Genomic DNA, 24,662 nt, shown 5'->3' on the forward strand with positions numbered 1-24,662 from the left:
ACAGTGGTGAGGGTGGACGTCCTTGTCTAGTTCCTGACCTTAGGGAAAAGCTCTCGGTTTTTTCCCCATGGAGTATGATGTTCCCTGGGGTTTTCATATATGGCCTTTATTATGTTGCGGTTTGTTCCTTCCATTTCCACTTTGTTGAGGGTTTTTATCACGAATGGATGTTGTACTTTGTCAAAAGTTTTTTCTGCATCTATTGAAATGATCATGTGGTTCTTATCTGTCCTTTTATTAATGGAATGTATCACGTTGATTGATTTTTGAACATTGAACCATGCTTGCAGCCCGGGAATCCTTCCTACTTGATTGTGGTGAGTGAGTTTTTTAATGTACTGTTAGATTCGGTTTGCTAATATTCTGTTGAGGACTTTTGCACCTGTGTTCATGAGGGATACTGGCCTCTAGTTCTCTTTTTTTGTGGTGTCTTTGTCTGGTTTTGGTATCAGGGCGGTTCTGGCTTCACAGAATGAATTTGGAAGTTTTCCTTCCTCTTCTACTTTTGGAGTAGTTTGAGAACAGAGTTTAAAATTTTTAAGATCAGACTTCTAATCAGAATCTTTGAACCTGTTTTTGTGGAAATTAACAAAGTTACTCTAAGATCACATGGAAATACGGAGGACCTAGGGCAGCCAGAACGTTGACAACGGAGAGCAAAGTTGAAAGGCTAACGCTTCCTTTTCCAGAACAATCTGCAGAGTGAGAGCACAGAACTCCAGACTGCATGGGGCCAACCCACAGGTGGGGGGCGCGGGAGGGGGGGGTGGGGGGAAACGGCAGGGGTCACGTGTCCACGACACCCACGCATGTGGACGGCTGATCTTTGACAGGTTCCGCGACAATTTGGCGGAGAAAGGATGGTCTTTCAGCATTGGTGCTGGAAGAATTGGATTTGCACATAATTGGGTATGAATTTGGGTCCATTCCTCATATGATTTACAAAAATTAACCCGAATTGCATCCTGCGCCTAAATGTAACACCTAAGCCTGTAAACCTCTGTGAGCGGGGGCTGGGGCGTTCTCTCGCACGTCGTGGGGAGCGTCGTGCGCGGAAGGGGAGCCGATGAGGTGGGCTTCACCAGACCCACGACCTGTGCTCCGTGGAAGACGTTGTTGACAGAGCGAAGCAACAGCCACAGACGGAAAAGATTTGCAAATTACAGATTGAAGGGCTGCATTCAGAATACAGAAACAACGCTCAGAACTCGATGATACGAGAACAGTCAGATTTTTCAGCGGGCAGATTTTGTAGAGCGCCTCACCACGGAAGATACAAACAACCTCGCGAGAAGCTGCTCCGCGTCCTTAGGGAGCAACGGGGAACCACGGCAGGCTCCACGCACGCTCCAAGTGGCTGTCGTCGTTGAGCACTGGCCCCCCACACGCCCGGGGGGCAGGATGCGAAGCGCCGCAGCCACTTTGGAAGGGGTGAGGCCGCTGCCGCTTGGCTTCGGTGGAGTATTGCCGTCCCCGCCCCCGGGGAGCGGCCGCTGCGTCCACGCAACCTTCTTGGCCACAGCCAGCCCGGGAGGCAGCCCGAGGTCCCGGCAGGTGACGGACAGGCAGAGGGATGAAGCCACACGCATGGGGGAAGGGGGCCGGGAGCCGGTGTGGGCCGCACGGTCCCGCTTAGAGACGGCCCGTGTGCAGCGACGGGAAGCGGAGTGGGGAGCCCGGGAGCACCACCCACAGGGGTGCTGGAAGCTTTGGGGCCACGGGTAGCTGCATCCTGCTTGCAGCGCCGGTGCGGAGGTGTATCCGCGTGTCAGGACACAGCGGGTCAGGCACGCGGTGCGCTGGGTTGTGTGTCAGCCCTCGGCCGCCATGCAAAACTTTCGAGCCAAGTGAGGACACGCGGCTCCATCTGCGTCCTCAGAGTCAGTCTGCGTTTTTTTTTTTTTTGTTTTTTTTTTTTTTTTTTTTTTTTTTTAATTTTTTTTAACGTTTATTTATTTTTGAGACCGAGAGAGACAGCATGAACAGGGGAGGGGCAGAGAGAGGGAGACACAGAATCTGAAACAGGCTCCAGGCTCTGAGCTGTCAGCACAGAGCCCGACGCGGGGCTCGAACTCACGGACCGTGAGATCATGACCTGAGCCGAAGTCGGACGCTTAACCGACCAAGCCACCCAGGCGCCCCCCGGTCTGCGTTTTTAAGATCTCGAAACGAAATGGGACTTGCAGGCCCACCTCGAGTAAGGGCTGCGTGACCCATGACCTTCCCTGGGGTCGTGGGACGTGCTTTGTGAATTGCAGTTTGTGTTTTCACCCGCAGACCACCGCCCCGGGTTGGGCTGTCGGGAGCTCGTCTTCAGAAACCTCTCCAAGATCCTTCCCGCCATCTGCCATGATGTCACTGACTGGGTGGCGGGGACCAGGGTGAAGGCCGCGCAGCTGCTGGCGGTGCTGCTGCTGCACGCCGAGGACCACGTCACGCAGCACCTGGAGGTCGTCCTGCGAACCCTGCACCGGGCCTGCGCCGACGACGACCGGGCCGTGGTCCGCAGCGTGAGTTGCCTCCTCCGGTCACGGAAGCTGTGGCTACGGGTTGTGGCCTTCGCCCTGGTCAGGCCGCGCGGGTCTGCGGGTTTTACCAAACGGGAGGGCCAGGATAACGTTCGCGTCGCCTGAGATCCCCTGGGGTCTCGGCAGCCGCGCCCTCGCTCACAGCCCCTGCACAACCCATGTCTGGTTTCGGGTCCCGCGGAGGGGGACACGTAGGGTCCCTCTTCAGCAGGCTCCAGCCCCCCCTCCCCACAGCTGCGCTCCCAGCACGTGCGGGCGACGGCTCTGGACGCGTCGATCCCACCAGCGAGCCGGGGACACCGCCCACGGGCTTGTTCCTGAGAGTCTAGCTTGGGCAGGAGAGCGCCTCCCTGGCCCTGGTGGCCGTCACGCCCACGGGCTCTGCAGGGAAAGCCAGGCAGGGGTGCGGCCCGGCGTGTGACGGCTGGCGGTTAGCGCCACCCCGTGTGCCGCGAGTCGAGCCTCAGGTTTACTTCCCTTGTCCTGATTGGCCCGCCTTGCCAAGCCACAGCCCACCTGGGCCTCACTTCGGACGTATGTGGGCCTGCAACAGTGACCTGACAGTCTGGTGGTCGTCCCATTGCGTCACCAGGGGATATCGTGTAGATGGGACCGTGCGGTGTGCCCTTTAGAGGTCGGCTTTTTTCGCTCCTCCCGATGCCCTAGGGCCCGCTGTCCCGACTGCCCAGTGGCACCCATGGCACGGTGGTGCCGGCGTGTGGCTGTTTGTTCGAAGCAAGCTTGGGTCACCGGCAGGAGCCAAGGGGTGTGGGACCCGGTGGGCACTAACTGTGGCACACACGCCGGGCACAGACCTCGCTGTCTGTGAGGGGCCTGGAGGCCTGCAGGGAGCCGCGGGAGGGCCGGGAGGCCTGCAGGGAGCCGCGGGAGGGCCGGGAGGCCTGCAGGGAGCCGCGGGACGGCCGGGAGGCCTGCAGGGAGCCGCGGGACGGCCGGGAGGCCTGCAGGGAGCCGCGGGAGGGCCGGGAGGCCTGCAGGGAGCCGCGGGAGGGCCGGCAGGCCTGCAGGGAGCCGCGGGAGGGCCGGCAGGCCTGCAGGGAGCCGCGGGAGGGCAGGGAGCAGCCCGCCAGCGGCTCTTCTCCTCGCACAGGGCACCCGATCTGCCGAGCTGGTCGGGGCGTTCGTCAGCCCGGAGGTGTTTCTGAAGCTGGTCCTGCCCGCGCTGAAGAAGTCGCCCTCCCCCTCCGGCCTCCTGATCCTTGCGTCCATCGTCAGAGGCTGCCCTAGGGAGGCCCTCCGGCCGCACCTGACGCTCATCGCTACGGAGCTGGCCCGGCCCCACATCTGTCAAGGCTCTGAAAATGTAAGTTGTAGGAAGGGAGGCGGGTGGAGCGCGTCGCGAGGGGGTGGACAGCGCCCCCTGCCGACACTGTCCACGCATCGCCGCGGACGGCTATTAGAACCGGTCCCGGAAGCAGTGCCGCGGCTGGTTATAACGTCACGGCCGGGATGCATCCCCGCAGATGGTTATGATGTCAGGTTCCAGGACGCACCGCCATGGGGGGGGGTTACTGTGTCAGGTGCCAGGACGCACCGCCGCGGATGGTTTCTGCGTCAGGTCCCGGATGTACTGCCGCGGATGGTTATGATGTCAGGTTCCAGACGCAGTGCTGCGCATGGTTATGACCTCACGGGTCGGATATACTGCCGCGGATGGTTATTGCGTCAGGTCTTAGAATACACCGCCCAGATTATTACGACGGGGCCGGACGCATCGCTGCGGAGGGTTATCACATGAGGTTACTGCCGCGCGTAGTTAGTGCCTTAGTGCCGGGCGCATCCCCGCGGATGGTTCCCGCGTCAGGTCCCGGATGTCCTGCGGCGGATGGTTATCACCTTAGTGCCGGGCGCATCCCTGCGGATGGTTCCCGCGTCAGGCCCGAGATGCAGCGCCTCAGGTGGTTATTGCGTCAAATCCCAGCACGGACCGCCGCGGATGGTTATTACGTCAGGGTTCGGATGTACTGCCGCGGATGGTTATTGCGTCAGGTCTTAGAACACACCGCCCAGATTATTACATCGGGGCCGGACGCAACGCTGCGGAGGGTTATCACGTGAGGTGCCGGCACGCACTGCCGCGGATGGTTATGACCTTACGGCCGAGCGCATCCCCGCGGTTGGTTATCAGACGAGGTCCCAGCACGCACCGCCCCGGATGGTTCCCGCGTCAGGTCCTGGATGCACTGCTGCGGATGGTTATGATGTCAGGTCCGAGATGTAGCGCCTCAGGTGGTTATTGCGTCAAGTCCCAGCACGGACCGCCGCGGCTAGTTATTGCGTCAGGTCTCGGGCGCACTGCCGCGGATGGTTATTACGTCAGGGGCCGGATGTACTGTCGCGGATGGTTGTTGCGTCAGGTCTCAGCACACACCGTCGCAGATGATTATTACGTCAGGGCCGGACGCACCGCTGTGGGTGGTTATCATGTGAGGTCCCGGCACGCACGCCGCGGATGGTTATGACGTCAGGGTCGGACGCATCCCCGCGGATGGTTACCAGATGAGGGCCTTGGCGCGCACCGCCGCGGATGGTTACCAGATAGGTTCCAGCATGCATCGCCGCGGCGCGTTAGAACGTCAGGTCCCGGATGTACTGCCACGAATGGGTATAGCTGGGCTGGACGCACCGCCGCGGATGGTTATCAGATGAGGGCCCCCCCCCCCCCCCCCAGCACGCATCGCCGCGGATGGATATGATGTCAGGTCCCGGATGTACTGCCACGAATGGTTCTAGCCAGGCCGGACGCACCGCTGCAGATCGTTATCAGATGAGGTCCCGGCACGCACTGCTGCGGATGGTTATGACGTCAGGTCCCAGCCGTCAGACGCTTCCGCCTGACAGTGGCAGCCGGGGTCTGGGGACTCTTGTGCCCACTGCCACGTGCTGTTCTGGCCAGTCGGTAGCCTGTTACGGTAAAACTAAACACGTTGGGGGGTACGTGGGTGGCTCGGTTGGTCGGGCGGCTGACTTCGGCCCAGGTCACGATCTCAAGGTTCGTGGGTTCAGGCCCCACGTCAGGCTGTGTGCTGACGGCTCGGAGCCTGGATCCTGCCGTGGATTCTGCGTCTCCCTCTCTTTCCCGCCTCCCCCATTCGCACTCTTCCTCCTTTTCTCGAAAATAAGCGTTTTTTAAAAAGACATGTTGAAAGTGCACGCTGGCCTCCTCCCACCTGCCCAGCAGCCTCTGTGGGGGGCAGCACGGAGCGGGACACGTCCACGCCGGGGACGGCCGCGGGGCCGGGCCCGTCCCCAGGAGCCGGGGCGTCGCTCGCGTCCCTGGGTGTTTTACTAACGCGCTGGGAAGCGGTGATGGCGTCCGCCCCCTCTGCCCCCGACGCCGTCTGGGCGCTTGGGCCTAGCCGTGTGGACTGATTCGTAATCGTTTCCCGTTGAGAAAAAATGAGGACTTTGTGCGCGGCGGCGACAGGCTTCAGCCCTGTGTCCCCAGCCCTGGGCGCTGCCCTCCCTCTCCTCTGTGTGGACAAGGGCCCGCCCCCCACTGGCCGGCCAGGGACCCCGCTCGGGGGGGCTGGGGCCCGGCCACGCCTTCCGCACGGCCACCAGGGTGCTCTGCGCGGGCTCATCTGGTCCTCGCGGCCCCTTCCCCGCCTCGCTCCCAGGCGACAAGGTGGTCTGGGCTCGGTCACACATCCACGTGCAAGGCCGTCTAAACGGAGGGAGTGGGGCTGTGGCGGCGGGAGGTGGCCGTGAGCCGCTCCACCTGCTTTTGGTGCTTCTAGGACGATTCGCCTCTTCCCAAACCTGGTTTTCACAGAGTCAGCGAATCCACGTGAATTGCGCACGTGTACGCAGGCGAGTCTGGAAACGGTTCTGACTCCTCTATAGATGTGTGAGCCAGAAGCTTTTCTCCTCCCAGAAAATTAACTTTGAGAAGGAGCGTAGATGTTTATGTTTCTGTTTTTCGTTAGTGTTTTACTTAGGTATCTGTTTTGAGAACGAGAAAGAGGGCGTGCGTGAGCGAGGGGCGGAGAGAGGGTGCAGAGCCCAGAGCGGGGCTTGGGGTCACCGACCGCGAGACCGGAGCCGAAGTCGGACCCTCAACCGACCGAGCCCCCCAGGCGCCCCCGCACAGGTGTTCGAACACAGATCTTCCACGTTTTACGGCAGAGAAGATACGATCTTCACGCGTCAGTGTCGTCCATGGGAAAACCGGTCCCTTAACCCACGCGGTTCGGATTAAGCGTCCAGCTTTTTCGAAGAGTCGTTTCTGCAACGACGTTTGTACACAGACGCCTCGCCAAGGAAGCGCCGTGTCGCCGAGTGTCCCTCTGGACGCGCTCCAGCCGCCTCCCTCCCCTTCGCTCGCAGACGCAGCCCTGTCACCCCCGGCCCCAGCCCCAGGCGGGGAGGGTCTCGTGCTCCTGTGGTGACCCAGGACACACGGCACGTGCTTCCCGCAGACGTCCCCAGGCGGCCGTTTCCCGAGAGCCAGCCGAGGGGTGGACACAATCGTGTCTGTCCAGCAGTGGGGCCTGGGGGCGGGGGGGTGAGTCGGGGGACCCGCGGCAGGTGCGTGCGTCTGGCCGGGGCCGGGCCCAGGGATCGGATCCTTCCCTTTGAAATGTTTGCTTTGTGACAGGAGCTCGAGGTGAGGAAACTGTCTGATGGCATAAGGAGAAGTCACTCGGTCCCGTTGAACCAGCGGAGACCCGGGGTGCGGGGGTGCCGGCGCCGTTACCGAAACGTCAGCCCCGGGCACTTTCTCGCACTAAAGTCAGCGGCCTCGGGTGACACCTTCAGGAGCAGAGGCTAAAACATGACTTTGGGTGCCCGTGTGCGGCCTGCGCCCTTTCCGCCTCTGGGGGGCAGGTAGGTGGGGACCGTTCTCCGCGGACGGCGCCGCTGGGAACGTGACTCCTTACTGGCACAGGAGTCGCAGCCTCGGGACCACCCAGAATTGAACAGCTCACGCCTCCAGAAGGGAGCTTCCTCCTCCCAGAATCGCTCCCGAAGCATCTGGTCCAGGTCACTTCAGAAGTTACTGAGGGCGGCCTGCGGGGCTCGGTCGGGTAGACGCCTGACTCTTGATTTCGGCTCAGGTTTGCGGGGTCGAGCCCCGAGTCAGGCTTTGCGCAACAGCACAGAACCTGCTTGGGATTGTCACTCGCTCGGTCTCTTGCTCTCTCTGCCCCTCCCTCGTCTCGCACGCGCTGTGTCTCGCTGTCTCCCTTGGTAAATATTTACAACGAAAAAGAAATTCGCTGAACTCACGTCCTCAGAAACTCATTTGCTCTCAGTCCAGGACCAGAAGGAATTGGGCTGTAGGGCACGTGAGGCTTTGAGCAAAGTCACCAGCCTGGCTCCTCGGGGTAGCTGGACACCCAGCCCTCAAGGCCTCGTCCTGTCCTGCTCCCGAGCCGCGTGCACAGACCACACTCCTCTGTGATCCCGTGTGAGTTCTGTTTAAACTTTGGTGGCTTACGTCCCTTGTGCACGAGCCCCAGGGCCCGAGAAGGGACTCTGGACCCAGCCCCGCCAGCGGCACGGTGAGCACGCCTCCCGTGTTCTGTGCGCTGCTCCGTGACCGCGACCCCATCCTTCCTGCCCCTCGTGAAACGCGTGAAGCAGACGTGTGGAGGGACGCACTAGAAGCACACGTGGACGCTCGCTCCTGGCCCACAGATGACGAGGCTGGGAGGCCAGGAGGGGAGTGGCTGGACGGACCAGCCGAGCATCCCCTTGTCTCCCCGGCCACCAGGAAGCACTTCCCAAGCCACGGAATTTCTTTCTTTTTGTTAAAACGGTAGCGTGGGAAGACTCGGAAACTCACAGCAGCAGAAGAGCAGAATGAACCCCGTGCGCCCCCACACAGCCTCGGCGGCCGTGGGCTCGGACTCTGCTGTGTGTCCACCTCCCGCCGCTGTTTCTCTTACCTTTGGGGGCAGGTTGGTGGGGGCTGGGTGTTTGCAAGCAGATCCGTTTCCCTTGTGAATTCTAGGGGATGTGTTGCTGACGCATGAGAACTTCTTTAAGTGTAACTCAGAGACGTTAAGCATTTCTTTCTGGGGCTGTGTTCGGTTTCCCCTGGAAAAGAACGCCATAAAGTTTTCCCGTCGAAGAATGCCCTTCTTATGGTCCGTGTGTTCTAATCTGCGGCCAGAGTGTGCCGTGTCCTGTGGGTGGGTGCTGGGCAGGGGGAGACAGGAGCTGGAGGGGGCAGAAGGGGAGGGGGCTGGGACGGTGGGCTGGGGCTGGGGGGCAGAAGGGCAGCGGGGAGGGAGCTGGGGCGGGGGTGCAGGGGGGCCCTGGGGGCGCGGCAGGGGGCAGGAGCACACAGGCTGGGGGAGAGCTGGCTCAGGTGCTCCCTTGCTCTCCCGGCAGCACCTTTACGGGGAGCACCTGCTGCTGTGCGTGCGGACTCTGGTCTCCGTGTGCCGCGAAGACTGCAGACAGTGCAGCTTATGGCTCTTGGAGGTGCTGGTGACCACAGAGGCGCTCTGGGGTGCCGCAGGCCTCGGCGACAAGGTGAGGCTGCGCGGGGGACGGAGCCTATGCTGAGGAGGGTGCTCGGCCCTGAGCAGGTGGAACCACCATCCAGAAATCCTGCTGTGGAATCGGAAGCCTTGGGCTTGCCTGGCTCAGCTGACCGGAAGCGTGGAAGGGCGTGTGGGACGGGTTGCTCGTGAGGCAGCCTCGGGGACGCAGGGAATTTCAGATTCCCTCCACCTGCTGCCTGTCATCGTGTCTCGGGTGACAGCTGCAGACAGACAGACGTACACGTGTAACCTCGCCTCCCGTCTGTGGTAAACACGTAGGTGACTGACCGTCTAGAGAGAAAATAGCATCGTGTTCCCTGTTTAGTCACAGGCTAGCTTTACAGGACTACTTCTGTTCTCTCAGCTCTGGGTCTAGGCTTTAAATGCTCTACTGACGTCCAGTTCCCCTTGGGCTCCAGGGACCTTTTGGAGGGAGGTGTCTTCCTCCTACAGCCGTGCACAGAGCTCTGGGGCTCACCTATGGAGGAGGCGTGCCGGGGAGCCTCACAGAGCCACAGGCCCGGTGTCCAGGAAGCCCCCCCTCCCCCTCCTTTCCTTGGCCATCTGAATTGTGTTTTCTTTGTTTAAAGACAACCTTTCCACTTTTCCGAAGGGCACATACCTCAGCAGGCGGCTTGTCACCGTAAAGCCACACACACTAGCAAGAGCCGAATCCACGTGCCTGGGACCCACAGGAAGGAAACCGAGCAGCCGCCAGGTTGTAGGCACAGGCTGCTGGGAGGTGGCTGCCGGCCCATCTCCTGTCCCCTGGCCCGCTGTCACCTCTGTCACCACTGTCACCACCGGAAGGCCCGGTCACAGGGTGGCCTCGGGCAAGCATAGTTTATGTCCCTCAGTTCAGTGCCCTGCAGCCACCAGCCGCCCTTGTTCCTCACAGATGGAGCTCTCCCGCCGCAGGGGGCCTGAGGACCCCAGGAGAAGCCTTGTGCAGCCTGGGGGCACGGCGGCTGAATCTCTCATAAATGCAAGTCTGTTCTTTGTCATCCAGATGGCGCAGACCCAGCGTGAACAGTAGCCGTCAGACGGGCCCCTGCAGTCCTAGCCCCCGCGGGCGCTCCAGGGGCTCTGTCGTGTCGCGCGTCCTCAGCGGTGGAGCGCTCCCGGTCGGCCGGGTCATCCTAGCCCGTCGTGTGACAGAGCGCTCTCTGATGATGACGATTGGTCTCCCCTGGGCTTTTGAGCCTTAGGAGTGGGGTTTCCCCAGCCACTGACTCGCATTTCCAGGTCCAGGAGACCATGGACGCGCTGGCCGCGGCACAGGACATCGACGGCCGCCAGGATCTGTACCGGGAGCACGCGGGCCCCCTCGTGGAGTGGCTGGCCGTGTCACACCACGACTGGACTGTCCACTCAGCAGAGCTTCTGCAGTTCATCGTGGTGGTCAACCACGCAGGTGAGCTCCCGAAACTGTGTAATGTGGCCCTTGAAAGTCTGCCCGGCAGGGGCACCTGGGTGGCTCAGGTCATGATCTCACGGTTTGTGAGTTCGAGCCCCACATCGGGCTCTGTGCTGACAGCTCAGAGCCTGGAGCTGCTTCGGCTTGTGTGTGTGTGTGTGTATCTCTCTCTCTCTGCCTCTCTCCCCCGAGGTAAACACAAACGTAAAGAAAAGAAAGTCTGCCAGGCACACGGTGTTTACGTTAAGCCACGGAGGTGTGCTTATTGTGGCCTTGGGCGTAGTGTGTTCTTCGCACAGTCCGCAGTGTCCCTGCAGAGCCTCACTCATGGCGTGGGCCTCTGTGGTCCAGCGTCTCCAGGCCCTTCCCCGCCGGGCCGCGGGGTGGGTGAAAGAACGTTCCTTAGGCAGAGCTTATGCTCAGACCCGTGCCTTCTCCCTGCCTTGGGACGTCCGTAGGGGTCTCACCGGACAGATTTCATTTTAAAAGATGAGTCTTAAAAAAAAAAGAAAAGATCTTAGACTCTGAACAGCAGCTCCCTCCCCACCTTAGAAAACGGCCAGAGGCCGCGTCCCAAGGCTCCGGAACCTGAAAACCTGTGCACCCTTGAGGCCGGCCAATCAGGAAGAGGGGACGCGGCCTCGGTGCGCTTTTCCAAGTGCTTTCTCAGAGTGTCGATGGCGTGTTTCTCCGTCCTGTGTCTGGAAGCGTCCTGCCTCACACGCGCTGTGCTCGGGCGGCGTTCATCGCCAGGTGCCCGCACCCCACGCGGCATCGTCCCGCTGAGAGCGCACCGCTGCGCCCCCGGGTCTGTTCGGTGTCGGCATTCTCCCATAGGACGCTCCTGTTTGCGTGTCTCGTTACGCCGTCAGCCGTGACAGACGCCCTGCTGTCTGGAGGAGACTTTGTTTTTATAGAGCGCGTTCAACAGACTGGACTTGTTCAAAACGGCGTTTGGTGCCTGGTTAGCAATGAGGGGACAGTGACGCACGTGAGCGGAAAGTGTCTTTATAGGAGGGGCCGGAAGATGCTCCCTGAAACCCCTCTCTCCTCTTGCTCGTGCGCTCTGTCTTCCGCGAAAACGCGGCCTCGGGAGATCGGGTCTCTTCCCGGAAGATCGCTCCCTCCTCCTGCAGTGAGAGGTCCGGAGCTCCGTCTTCCGTGCGATCTCCAAGGAAAACAAACCCCAGAGGGTGTGAGCAGACCCGGTGCCCACCGGTGCTGGCAGTGTCCTGCCCCTGGGCCACGTCCTCCTTCTGCCTTTGTTTCTCTTTCTCCCCCAGACCCACACCTGCCCTCAGATTAACGCGCGGCCTTGCGTTTCCGTCTTGCAGCTTTGACGCCGAGTGTGAGACAACGCATCTGGGCCTTGCCGTGGGACGAGCAGGCGCGTTGTGAGCAGGGTGGCTGGGAGAGGGCCCGCCTGGAGGGGAGGGCGCTCCGTGACCCGGGTCCGTGCAACCCGAGCGCGTGTCTGCACCCCGGGGACTCTTTATTCCGATCACGACTCGATGCGCTTCCAGATACTAAGGCTCGTTGCCCGTGTGTGAGGCCCACGGTCCCGGGGAAGCCGCGCAGGCGCCTGTCCAGCAGCAGCTTGGGAAGGGCGGTGGCTGCCGAGTGTAGAGGCAAATATTAAACACCGTACGTGTTCTGAATAATTTATCTTGGTTGATCTTTAAAGTGTTGCTTGACTGTAACGTTTTTTTTTTTTTTTAAGAATCTGAGAAAACGTGAGGAGGTAGAAAGTCACCGTATTGAACAATTAGCACGATTTGGGGGTTAAGTGTTTGCTTTTACAGGGACACCCTCGATCCAGAAAGGAGAGGAAGGTGGTGGACGGGCCGTAACCGCCCCTGTGCCCACGGCCCCTCCCCGGCACCCGGCGCCGACCCGGTGGCGGGGTGGGGGCTGCGTCGTCCCACGAGCAGGAGCCGTGGGAACCGTGAGCTGTGTGTTTTCCAGGCCCGGCGCTGGGAGAAGTGCTCCCCCACCTGGTGCCCGTCCTCAGGAGCTGCCTCCAGCCCTCCCGGGACCCGCAGATGCGCCTGCGGCTCTTCTCCTCCCTGTCGCGGGTGCTGCTGAGCGCAAAGCAGACGGTCGACTCCCAGGGGTAGGTGTGCCCGGCCTCCAGCCTCTGCGGGTGTTCTCAGGTGGGAGCTGGGGTCACCCCGGGCTCTGGCGCTGGCCACGGGAGCGAGCACCCGCCCGGACAGACAAGAAGTCCACGTCGTTTCCACGTGGCCATTAAAATTCCATCGAACGAAGAGGGTGTAGGGAACATTAACTGTTAATGGTTTATACGTTAGCTATTCTCAGTTTTAAATGCCTTTGGTACCTTTGAAACCTAACAGAGAATGGGCTGAATCGCCATTAGTGGTTAAAGCGTGAGGAAAACCCTGTTGCCAGCAAGGACTTAGGGCAGCAAACCCGTGACGGGCCGGCGGCAGACCCTGGCTGGTCGGGCGCCGCGTGGGTGCACCTCGCCCCCAGGCCCCCAGCGGCTGGGTGGGCGGTAAGGCGTGTGGGGACCCCGTCCCCTGCCATGTCACGAGTGTGCTGGGAACTTTCCCTGGGGCTCCTCCTCTCCCCAGGCCCTGCCGGCCCGTCCGCGGGCAGGGAATCCTGTCTGCTGCTCGTCTGCCCGAGCTTCCAGCTTACAAGGGCCATAAAGAGACGATGTTGGCCCGCAGGCCTCCCAGCAGGGGAGCTTCCTGTGGATAAGCCGCAAGGGCGCGGGCCAGCTGGCGCCTCACAGCCTGTGCTCCCCCACAACCTCGCGAGGGGCCTCAACAAGCCCCCGGGCACGGGGAGCCCTGGGGATGCACTGCCGACCCTCTTCTGCCAGAACGTGTTCGCCGGCCGCCTGCGGGTCCCGACCTGAGGCCGAGGTGGCGGAACACAGGCGCTGATCGGCTGCCCTGGGTCCTTGGCCTCACGATGTCCTACTGAAGCGCCAAGTCGGGTTCCTCAGTTTGAGGAGGTGCTGTTTTGGGGACCCTCCATGGACGGGTTGCTCCCTCCACAGAGCGCCCCCAGCGTGGGCCCTTGGTGCCGGCCCCCCGCCTGTCCTGGGTTCGGTCATTGCTCTTGGTGGTCCCTGCACCCCCAATCCCGTGGCCTCTGCTCTCCGGGGCGTCTGTGGAGACGCGACAGACCTTGCTGGCCACCACCTGGGCTCTGCCCGCTCCTCGAGGTCGACTGGGGCCTGGGGGAGGGGCGCCAGCAGCGGTAGGAGGTCTGTCTTCAGAGCGCTGCCCGCAAAGGTGGCCCCGCGGTTCCTTGGACGGCATCGGTCCGGGGGAGGCCTGTGGGCGACCTGCCGACGTGCGTCCTCATTCCAGCGGGGACCTTCCTTTGCGCAATGGAGCTGCTCCGCAAAGTCAGGTGCTAGGTCTTAGCGCAGCGCTGATGGGCCCTGGGTCGCTGCCCATCTCCCGCGGCAGAGCGGCAGCCTGGCCAGCACGTGGTCCTCGCTTTTCCAGCCACTTCACCTGACGCCTCAGAGGACAGGACCGTTGGGTCTTTCCACAGAGCCCTCTTGTAAATCGTTTTGCGGGAAATAGCAGCCCTTTGTGTAAAAATTAAAGCACGTTAAAAACCTAATTGTGTGAATGTGTGTGTGTGAGCGTGTGTGTGAGCGTGTGTGTGTGTGTGTGTGTGCGCGCGCGTGTGAGCGAGCATGTGTGTGCGTGTGTGTGCAAGTCCAGAACCAGATTTGCCGCTTACCTACATCTCTGGCTCTTGGGTGCCCCCTGCTGGAAGCAAGGAGGTGGCGCCTTCCCCAGAAGGGACGGTCCCTGAGTGAGGGTCCAGGCAGCGGAGAGGGACAGAAGCAGAGGCCGGAGGGCAGGGTGCAGGGAGAGCCTCGGTGCCACGCAGCTCTGGCCTCGCCTTGGAAGCTACTACACCTTCTCGGTATTCCAGAACAGCTGGTATTTGAGACGTGAGCCACCTTTGAAATATACTTTGGAATAAGGTTCAGAAATAAGTTGATGAATTACTCGTTCAAGCAAACGTGTTTCGGTCTAATGGTGGCAGCGCAGTGGGATTCGTGAGGACGTTCAGGCTTTTCTCTGGGTGCCTCTCAACGGGGTGCTCAGAGTGTGGCTCCGCAGCACGAGCCGCCCGGCACAGCGGGATGTGTGAGTTTACATCCAGACCAAGTGCCCAGACTGCTGGCAGGAACGTCCACGTCTCTGTGACCGTGGCGCTCGGGCCTTGGGTGCGGAGGGGAGCATGCTCACGGGGGGGTGTCGGGTGTGCGTGCGTAGGATGGCCACACGTGCAAATGACTTTGCTGGCCTGGTCGATGTGCCCGGTGACCTCACGTCTCCTCTTTTAGAGCCCAGCAGAGATGGGTGGGGCCCCCACAGCCTCACCCCTGCAGAGGGGGTGTGGGGTGCTCTGGGGGCTGCAGGCCCAGCAGAGGCCAGCAGGAGCTGGGAAGGCCACTGGCTCTCCCCCGGGCACCCACTCCCCTGCAGGGAGGGCGCCCGCCCCAGGGAGGCAGCCGTCCTCTTATTCCGGCTCCCCTCTGCCCCGCGCGCTCCCCTTCACCTGCTGTCTCGTGTCTCCACCCCAGGCACTTTCACCACTACCTCGACACTGTGACGAAGGACATCTTGGTCCCCAATCTGCAGTGGCACGCAGGGAAGACGGCTGCAGCCATCCGCACGGCAGCCGTGTCCTGCCTCTGGGCGCTCATCAGCAGTGAGGTCCTGTCGGACGAGCAGGTGGGGCTCCCAGGGACACCTGCCGGGGGGCGGGGGGTGGGGACACACACGTGTAGCCGCCAAACACTGCTTTCCGAAACCGACAGGGGAGGGAGCCTGGGGGCCGCGGGCGAGGGCAGGGCACCACCGGCCATCGTGACCCGTAGCATTTTGTTTTGATCAGCTGGGGCTGCCGTTAGGGGTACGTATTGATATGTATTGAATGTGGCTCTTTACGGAGCAGAGAACGCAGAGAACGTATGCACAGAACTCTGCCTGAGCTTGGCCGATCTCGGGGTTTCTGCGCTACTGTTACTCCTACCTGCGCAACGGGATCGGGGAAACGGGGGGCGAGGGGCAGCTGTCGGAAGGCCTTGCTGTTGCTCTGCGCTCGGCCCCAGGTCTGCAGGCATCCGGCCAGGTGTTCGTCTGGTGTGTGAGCTCCACCTCCTGGTCCACTGAACTGCTGTGAGTTTTTTTTAAGTAGGTTTCATTTTATTGATTTATTCAAACTTAAATCCAAGTTAGGTAACATGTAGCGTAAGAGTGATTTCAGGAATAGAACTTAGCAATTTATCGCTGACGTATCGCACCCGGTGTTCTTCCCAACAAGTGCCCTCCTTAACGTCCCCTCGCCCATTTAGCCCATCCCCCCACCCAACACCCCGCCAGCAACCCTCAGTTTGTTCTTCGTATTTAAGAGTCTCTTACAGTTTGCCTCCCTCTCTGTTTTTATCTTATTTTTCCTTCCCTTCTTCTATGTTCATTTGTTTTTTAAATTCCACACGAGTGAAATCGTGTGATACTTGTCTTTCTCTGACTGCCTTATTTTGCTTAGCATGATACGTCTAGTTCCATCCACGTTGTTGCAAATGTGAACCACCATGGTTTGAGTTAAAACGTCCCCCAAGTTGTATGGACACAACATGCAGCCACGCTAGCAAGGAGCAGGCTGTAGGCTTGTCTCCACGGCTTTGTGAGCGATGGGCTTGTCCACTGACCAGGTTAAACAAAACTGTTCAACTGTTCATCTAGATTTTGTTTCTTTTTTAGCGTTTATTTATTTTTGAGAGAGAGAGACAGAATGCGAGCAGGGGAGGGGCAGAGAGGGGGACACAGCATCAGAAGTAGGCTCCAGGCTCTGAGCTGTCAGCACAGAGCCCAACGTGGGGCTTGCACTTGAAAACCACGAGATCATGACACGAACTGAAGTCGAAGTCGGACGCTTAACCGACTGAGCCCCCCCAGGCGCCCTAAGTCATCTAGATTTTAAAATCAAGGTTTGAGTTCTCATATAAAAATTTTTTAAACATTCCAGACTCCTTTATATCTGTACGAGAGCCAAGCTCCTTCCATCATGGGCAGCGTGTGCACAGGGAGGGACCAGCGCTGTCACCTCCGGGATAGAGCCCATCAGGACCTGTCTTCCTCTGTCTTCCGATTACAGATCCGGAAAGTTCAGGAGACGCTGATGCCGCAGATTCTAACCTCCCTGGAAGAAGATTCCCAGATGACTCGATTAATTTCGTGCCAAATCATCAACACGTTTCTAAAGACCTCCGGTGGTGTGGCTGATGCCGATAAGCTCATCAAGGTTTATCCTGGTACGATGCTTTTCTTTCCCGAGCCGTGTGGGTCTGTTTCTTCTGGAGGGAAATGGAAACTGGTACTTGGACTTCTGGTCGGCCTGGTGCCAGGAGTCCAGACGCAGCCGTGACAGGTGAGCCGTCACTGAAGAGAGAGCGAGGCAGGCAGCCCGTGCCCAGGCAGTGGGGCCCCGCACCCCCACCCCAGAGCAGGTGCTGCAGCCAGGCCGGGGTGCGGCGGCGGCCGTGCCTTCCGTCCCGCGTCTCCGCCTCTTTGGAGCCCCAGCACCGGGCGAGTCTCAGATCAGAAGCAGAGGAACAACCCCCACCCCGGCCCCGAGCAGAGTGGCAAACGCAGAGGATTCCTAAGAACACAGAGAAAACCACGTTGAGGAGGAGAACTGGGATCCCAACGCTGCAGGGATCGATGTTCTAGAGCCCAGCTCAGAGCTCAGACAAAAACGCAAACAGGACGAAGCTGCAGATAAGAAGGAGCCCAGCAGACGCTCTAGGCTTGTGCATGCCAACTGGAGGGAGGGTCCTGTGGAGGAGGAAGAGGAGGAGGAAGAGGTAGGGGAGGTGGAGGAGGAGGAGGAGGGGGGCGGTCAGCCTCAGGTGGGGCGTGCAGCGTCTGCGGGCGCACCTGTGGCTGGTCTCCACGGCCCGTCATAGCCGCACTGGGCTGTCCTCCGTGCCGCAGCATTTAGCTGACGTAGTGATTCCTAAAAGGTGGTTTTCAGAAGTCCCAGAAATGAAAAGTCCCTGAAGTTCAGAGCTGGAGCCACTGGGTGCACAAGACGGCGCGTGGTGGGGATGGGATTCGTGAGCTGAGTCCACTCGGGACGCCGTGAGAGGAAGACACGCGTCTGCGGGGAGAGGGGCTCCAGCGCTCCCAGCCCCGGGGGGAGGGATGGACAGCTGATACCGGCAGAGGTGGCGGCTCAGAATATTCCGGAACTGCAGGTGGTGCATCTTGATGCTGAGCAGGAAGCCGCCTGCTGAAATCCAGAGTTGAAGTCCCCTTTCTCACGCGTTCTTGCAAGTTTCTTTTCGCTTTTTGTGTTTACTTTTGTGACAACAAACACTGTGTTCCTCCCGGCGACCCTTACAGTTCTGTTTGCGCCGAGTCAGTTGGTGACTGTCAGAGTCCGTTGGGATTTTGCTCACGTCTAAGAAGAGCCAGCGAAAAGATCGCACATATCTGGGCTTTGGGGGTTGTTTTCATGCAAAAGGATTTCCTCGCGGGCTCCTTTCTCGGGACCGGTTCAGGGCTCTGGGTGGCGATGTGGTTGCAGAGGGCAGGACGCCCCGAGGTCTGTCGTATGGAGGATGCATGTGCACCCAGCACGGGCCCCAAGAGAGCCACCTTTTGTTCCCAGCCCACAGTTGCACGTGACGGCTGACCCCAATCACAAAAGTGAATTTCCGGGCCACTTCTTAAAACTCGGGAATTACCGTCAGAGGAAAACACGCCACGCCAGAGTCGGCCTGAGCCGGAGGGACTGAGGGCGTGGGAGGAGTCCCTGCGGGACTCGGGTGGTGGTGTGCCCGCCAGGCCGCCGTCCCAGGACTGGGTGAGGCCCAGACCCTTAGGAAAGCCCTCCTGCCATGAGCTAGTGCCCGGCAGGAGGCCGCAGTGCCACAAGTCCACAGCCCTGCCTGCTCACTTCCGGGGGCCGCACCTCCCACCACCTGGGGCCGCAGCCCTGCTCCCTACCCCCTACCCCCGGCTACCTCTTGCCCTGCTCACGGAGTGCCCGAGCGACTGCTGAGCCTCCAGAGACACCCGGCCACAGGGCCAGGGATTTCTCGCAGTTTGGGGGAGGAAAGTATACATTTGATAAAAACCTCACCGGTGAACGGTGAGTTTCTGCTAACTGGAGAGGTGGTTCCTGTTTTCAGCAGCCGAGTGGTCTGGCCCCAGAGCTCAGCAGAAACAACACTGATACGGGTGGTGGCGGTCATGTCACTGGGGCCCGAGCTGTGTCCCCAGAGCCCAGTTGGGAGGGCGGTGTGTACATCCAGGGGACGGGCAGCCGGGGTGTGATGCCCATGGTGACGGAGCATCTTGGAGCCACAGAGAGCCCGGGGCACCTGGCAGGTGAGACAGGGAGAGCAGCTCAGGCCTGCCCACCCCTCCTCCCACCCTGCCCAGCGTCCACCCTGTGGCCAGTGTGGTCAAGGGGCCCGGCACACCGGGAGCCGCCCCCAGCCCCTGGCACGCGAGCACCAGTCTCCCCACAGGATGGGTTTACCATGGCCCGAGGGCGAGTGCCCCAGGGGCGGGGTCAGGTCCCCACCCTGGAAGCTCCAGTGCTCCGTCTGTGCTGGCCTCTGTCTCACTGTCCCATCCGGCCCTCCCTCCAGAGCTCCTGAAGCGTCTGGACGACGTCTCCCACGAAGTGAGGCTCGCGGCCACCTCCACCTTGGTCACGTGGCTGGCGTGTGTCAGAAGCGACGACGACGCGAAGTCCTGCTACCAGAGCCACATTCAGTTCCTGTACAGAGAGCTCCTCGTGTACCTCGATGACCCGGACGGCACTGTCCAGGATGCGGTTTTAGGTAGGAGTCCCCACCATGCGTGCTGCATCGTGAAGGCTGTCCCCAGAGCCTGGACGCGGCTCCTTACAGCCGAGTCACGGGCTGGCCACGTGCGGGCGGGGGGCAGGGCCACGGCCTCAGGGCGTCTGTGGACTGGCCTCCTGGGTGGGTTACAGCCCTCGAAACTTACCGCGGTAGAAGTTACAGTGGAGAAAAATCTTACGTGTTTATTAATTTGTTTAGAATAACTATAAATCTATCATATGTTAACATAATTAACGTGTGGTTTTGAAACGTAGGTTTTTTTCTTTTCTTCTTTTTAAAACTTTTTTAGTGTCTATTTCTCTTTGAGAAAGAGAGCTGGCACGGGGGAGGGAGTAGAGAGAGAGGGAGACCCCGAATCCAAAGCAGGTTCCGGGTTCTGAGTTGTCAGCACAGAGCCCAACACAGGACTTGAACCCACGAACCGTGAGAGCATGACCTGAGCCGAAGTCGGAAGCCGAACCGACAGAGCCCCAGGTGCCCCTGGAAGATGTATTTTCTAAAACAATAACACGCAGACAGAGGAGCATCGCTTTACCTTTCTGCGCGTCTCGGTAGAAGCAGCTGGGCGTTTGCGGCTTCCGCGTTCTTGGCTGTGGTGCGTGTTGTCCAGGGAAGCGTGTGAAGGAACCTGGCCCCGGACAGGTACGCTGTCGCAGGCGGGGGGTACCCGTTGTGTGTAACCACAGAGATGCCTTCATACCGCCCCGACCTGCCCAGGCGGTCGTTCCAGGGTCCTGTGGGGTTGACTCCGGCTACGTTCTCGCCTGTTGGTCGGTCCTGCACGTTGATGTTTTGTCAGGCCGTGTCCAGAAGTCACATTTGTCGGCATCGAGCTCAGAAAAGTCTCGGGAAGAAAAGTTGCAGGAAGCCGTTCAGCTGGCGGTGTTGGAAACAAGTTACCATGATTGCGGTTTCCGCTTGAAAGCTTAAATCTTCTCATTGGCCACAAGTACCGTCACTCTATTCGTTTTTGAGACGGTGTCCTGCCTGGTCCCCAAGTGTGAGGAACCTGAGTCTTCGTGCTGTCGTGGAAGCGGCGTCCTGGGGACCCAGGCACACCCCGCCGTGCCCCCGCCCCACCACACAGGACACTCCGACGGCAGATGCCGCAGAGCAGGGACATCAGGTGTCGTCCCCAGAGCAGCACGAACAGTGTTGTGCCAAGAAGTGCCAGTAAAATGCCAAGAAGTAGATTTGAATGGAATTCCAAACGATACTCCAATAACCCAAAGGAAATCAAGAAAGGAGGCCAGGGAGAACACAGAGACAGGGCCAACCGGAGACAGACCGGGTGCAGCCTCCCCTCCTGAGGACTGGCCTTCCCCCCTCCCGGCCTCCCCTACAGAGGACTGGCCTTCCCCCCTGCTGGCCTCCCCTCCTGAGGACTGGCCTTCCCCCCTCCCGGCCTCCCCTACAGAGGACTGGCCTTCCCTCCTCCCGGCCTCCCCTCCTGAGGACTGGCCTTCCCCCCTGCCAGCCTCCCCTCTGGAGGACTGGTCTTCCCCCCTCCCGGCCTCCCCTCCTGAGGACTGGCCTTCCCTCCTCCCGGCCTCCCCTCCTGAGGACTGGACTTCCCCCCTCCCAGCCTCCCCTCCAGAGGACTGGTCTTCCCCCCTGCCGGCCTCCCCTCCGGAGGACTGGCTCCCCCTGCCGGCCTCCCCTCAGCACCTCACACCTGGGGACCTCTTGACCAATGACGGTGCTTCTGTCCCACTGACAAGGCGAAGTTCCTCCATGTCCACTCCCACGGCTGGTCCCGCGTGTCCCCAACCCCCCCCCCAGACCCATTCTTGTCCTGGTGCCCGAGAGCCTGCTGCCCGAGCCTCCTGCTCGGGACTCTTCTGCACCTGCATATACTCGACGGGACCACTGGTCACCACCCCCATGGCTCCTGGGTTGCCTTCCGTCCCTCTGGCCACTGCTTCTTTCCGCACATGGCATCTTGGTGACCTTGTCTCCTCTCCTGGCTTCAGATGCTACCCATGTGCCGGGGTCCCCCAAACCGAAATCCAGGCCAGACGTCTGCCCCAGATTCTAGACACGCACATACCCAGGTGCTCAGAGGACACGAGCGTCTGCCGGGCAGAACAGCTGTAACGTTCGGGCCACCCCCGGGGCCACTGCCCCCGCTTGGCCACCCTGCTCCCCCACCACGTCCCTATTACCACCAGCAACGTTCCGTCCTCCTCGTGATTGACGGCAGAAACCTCGGAGCCAAATCCAATGACCTCCTAAGTCGGCTTGTCTCTGTCCACCCCTGCCTGCATCTGCCAGGGCACTCCTGCAAGATGGCTTGGATGACTCCAGTGCTCGGCCCACGGCACCTGCCACCTCCCTTCCCACCCAGAGTCCAGCCCCCACCAGCCCCCCACCGTGCCCATTGTAGTGGTGACCAGGAACACTGTGCTTTCTTCCTCCTTCTGACTCTTGTGTGCTGCTCCCAGCCTTCCTCTTCCTTCTGACTTGCGTGTGCTTGTCCCTGCTCCTTCTGACTCTCGTGTGTGCTCCCTCCTCCTTCTGACTCTCACGTGCTGCACACACCTTTCGTCCTCCTTCTGACTCTCATGTACCGCTTTCTCCTCTTTCTGACTCTCGTGTGCTGCTCCCAGCTTTCCCTCCTCCTTCAGACTCTCGTGAGCTGCTTCCAGCTTTCCCTCCTCCTTCTGACTCTCATGTGCTGCTCCTGGCTTTCCCTCTTCCTTCTGACTCTCGTGTGCTGCTCCCGGCTTTCCCTCCTCCTTCTGACTCTCGTGTGCTGCTCCTGGCTTTCCCCCCTCCTTCTGACTCTCGTGTGCTGCTCCCGGCTTTCCCTCCTCCTTCTAACTCTCATGTACCGCTTTCTCCTCTTTCTGACTCTCATGTGCTGCTCCTGGCTTTCCCTCCTCCTTCAGACTCTCATGAGCTGCTTCCAGCTTTCCCTCCTCCTTCTGACTCTCATGTGCTGCTCCCGGCTTCCTTCCTCCTTCTGACTCTCATGTGCTGCTCCCAGCTTTCCCTCCTCCTTCTGACTCTCATGTACTGCTTTCTCCTCTTTCTGACTCTTGTGTGCTGCTCCCAGCTTTCCCTCCTCCTTCTGACTCTCGTGTGCTGCTCCCAGCTTTCCCTCCTCCTTCTGACTCTCGTGTGCTGCTCCCAGCCTTCCCTCCTCCTCCTGACTCTTGCAAGCTGTTCTGAGCCTTCCTCCTCCTCCTGACTCTCGTGTGCTGGTCCCTCCTCCTTTGGACTCTTGCGCGCTGGTCCCCCCTCCTTCTGACTCTTCATGTGCTCCCAGCTTTGCCTCTTCCTTCTGACTCTCGCGTGCTGCTCCCGGCTTCCCTCCTCCTCCTGACTCTCAGAGGCTGCTCTCAGACTACAGTGCGAAGGGTCCCTAGACACACGTTTGTTGCCTGCCGTATCCACGGAGCCCAGCACACAGCGGGCCTGCAGGAGGTGTTTGTTGAATGAATCAGTGTCAGTGTGATGACAGGGTTGACCATATCTCTGGGCCAGTTTATCTACTAACGTAAGAGCTGTTTCTAAGGCCAAAATGACACACATAAATCACCCTTGGGGATTTTGGAGGACTTTATGGTCCACCAACAACTCCAAGATTTTTTTTTTTTTTTAAGTGTATTTATTTTGAGAGAGAGAGTGCAAGCTCGGGAGGGCTAGAGAGAGAGAGAACCTCAGGCAGGCCCTGCCTGCCAGCACAGAGCCCGACACGGGGCTCGAACCTACTAGGCCGTGAGACCGTGACCTGGGCCGAAATCAAGATCCAGACGCTCAACCGACTGAGCCACCCAGGCGCCCCTCCAAAATTATTTTTAAGTTCTGTTTGTCTACACTGGGACCATTGTATGCTGACCCAGCAACATCCGATGGATTTAAATGCTGTAACAACTTTCTATTTAAAACTTTGTTTTTTTCAGAGTGGTTTTAGGGTCACAGCTAAATTGAGAGGAAGGTACAGAACTCTCCCACTTACCAGCTGCCCCCCACACGCATCACCCTCCCCCCTGGCGGTGCACCCGTCCCTCACGGCTGTTGACCCACACTGACAGGCCAGCACCGCCAAGAGTCCAGGTTCCGTGAGGCTCTCTCTAGGCGGCCGCGCACGGACGTGTGACCCGGGCCCACCATTCCAGAGCCACACAGAATAGTCCCACTGCCGTGTGTGCTCTGCCTGAAGCCTCCCACCCCGACAGCCGCTGGTCTGTTACCGTCTCCATAGCTGGGCCTTTTCCAGGGTGTCACAGAGTCAGAGTGCTACAGTATGAAGCCTTCCCAGACCGGCTCGTTCACTTGCTAACGCCTTTAAGGTGCTTCCGCGTCTTTTCGTGGCTTCGCAGCTCACTTCTTCTCAGCACTGAATAATCCACCGTCTAGACAGACCACCCGTTATTCGCCCGTCCGGCTGCTGAAGGACAGTTACGGACAAAGCTGCTGTAAATATATGTGTGCACATAAGGCTTCAGCTCCTTCGGGTAGATAGCAAGAGGCACGATTGCGGGGTCGCGTGGTGAGAACGTACTAGTCCTGTCACGAGTCTCGCCGACCTGTCTTGCGAGGCGGCTGCCCCGTTCCGCGTTCCCGCCGGCAGGGCCTGGGATTCCTGCTGCTCCGCGTCCTCGCCAGCGCCCGCCGTGACGTGTTGTGGGCCGTGGCCCTTGTGACAGGCGCGTGGTGGCGTCCCCTTGCTGTTCCACGTTTCCCGGAGGACACGCGACGTGGAGCCTCGTGTCCGGTGCCTGTCTGCGCTCTGTGTCTCTCCCCTGCTGGGGTGTCGTCAGGTCTTCGGCTCGTTTCTTGCTTGGATTGTTCTCACGTTGGTGAGCGTTTGGAGTTCTTCGTGCATCTGAGTAACAGTCCTTTATCAAATGTGCCTTCTGTGAACTGTCTCCCGGCCCAAGGCTTTGCCTTCTCGGTCTCTCGACGCTGCCTTTTGTGGAGCACGAGTGTTGAAGGTAATGACGTCCAGCCCATCAGTTCCTTCTTCCGTGGGTCTTACCTTCGGTGTTGTGTCCAAAAGTCATCGCCACACCCAGGGTCCCCCGGGTTCTCTTCTGCGTTCTCTTCCAGGAGTCCTGTGCTTTTTCATTCTTTGCCCAGTTTCACGTTTCGGTCTGTGACCCGTCTTGAGTTAGCTTTTGTGAAGGACGTAAAGTCTGTGTCTAGATTCTTTTCTCCCCCGGCACGTGGACGCCCACTCGTCCCAGTTCCGTTTATTGGAACGGAGCCTCTGTGCCCTGTTGGGTGACCAGGTCTGCGTCTGGGTCTCTGTCCTGGCCCATCAATCTATCTGTTCCTTCAACAGGACCGCACTGTCTTCGTTA

The 24,662-nt window shown here is 60.0% G+C and overlaps 1 protein-coding gene across 1 annotated transcript in view; it reads left to right on the top strand.

The window, feature by feature from the left end:
* Positions 1-24,662, top strand: part of DNAAF5 (dynein axonemal assembly factor 5) — a 48,259-nt gene that overhangs the window by 21,142 nt on the left and 2,455 nt on the right. Inside the window, exons 5-12 of the mRNA XM_042921199.1 lie at positions 2,278-2,510; positions 3,640-3,852; positions 8,892-9,035; positions 10,292-10,460; positions 12,429-12,576; positions 15,049-15,199; positions 16,626-16,782; positions 19,132-19,326. Coding sequence (XP_042777133.1) covers positions 2,278-2,510; positions 3,640-3,852; positions 8,892-9,035; positions 10,292-10,460; positions 12,429-12,576; positions 15,049-15,199; positions 16,626-16,782; positions 19,132-19,326 — 1,410 coding nt within the window. The remainder of the gene's footprint in view (positions 1-2,277; positions 2,511-3,639; positions 3,853-8,891; positions 9,036-10,291; positions 10,461-12,428; positions 12,577-15,048; positions 15,200-16,625; positions 16,783-19,131; positions 19,327-24,662) is intronic.

Source organism: Panthera leo, chromosome E3, assembly GCF_018350215.1.
Source record: "Panthera leo isolate Ple1 chromosome E3, P.leo_Ple1_pat1.1, whole genome shotgun sequence".
NCBI lineage: Eukaryota > Metazoa > Chordata > Mammalia > Carnivora > Felidae > Panthera > Panthera leo.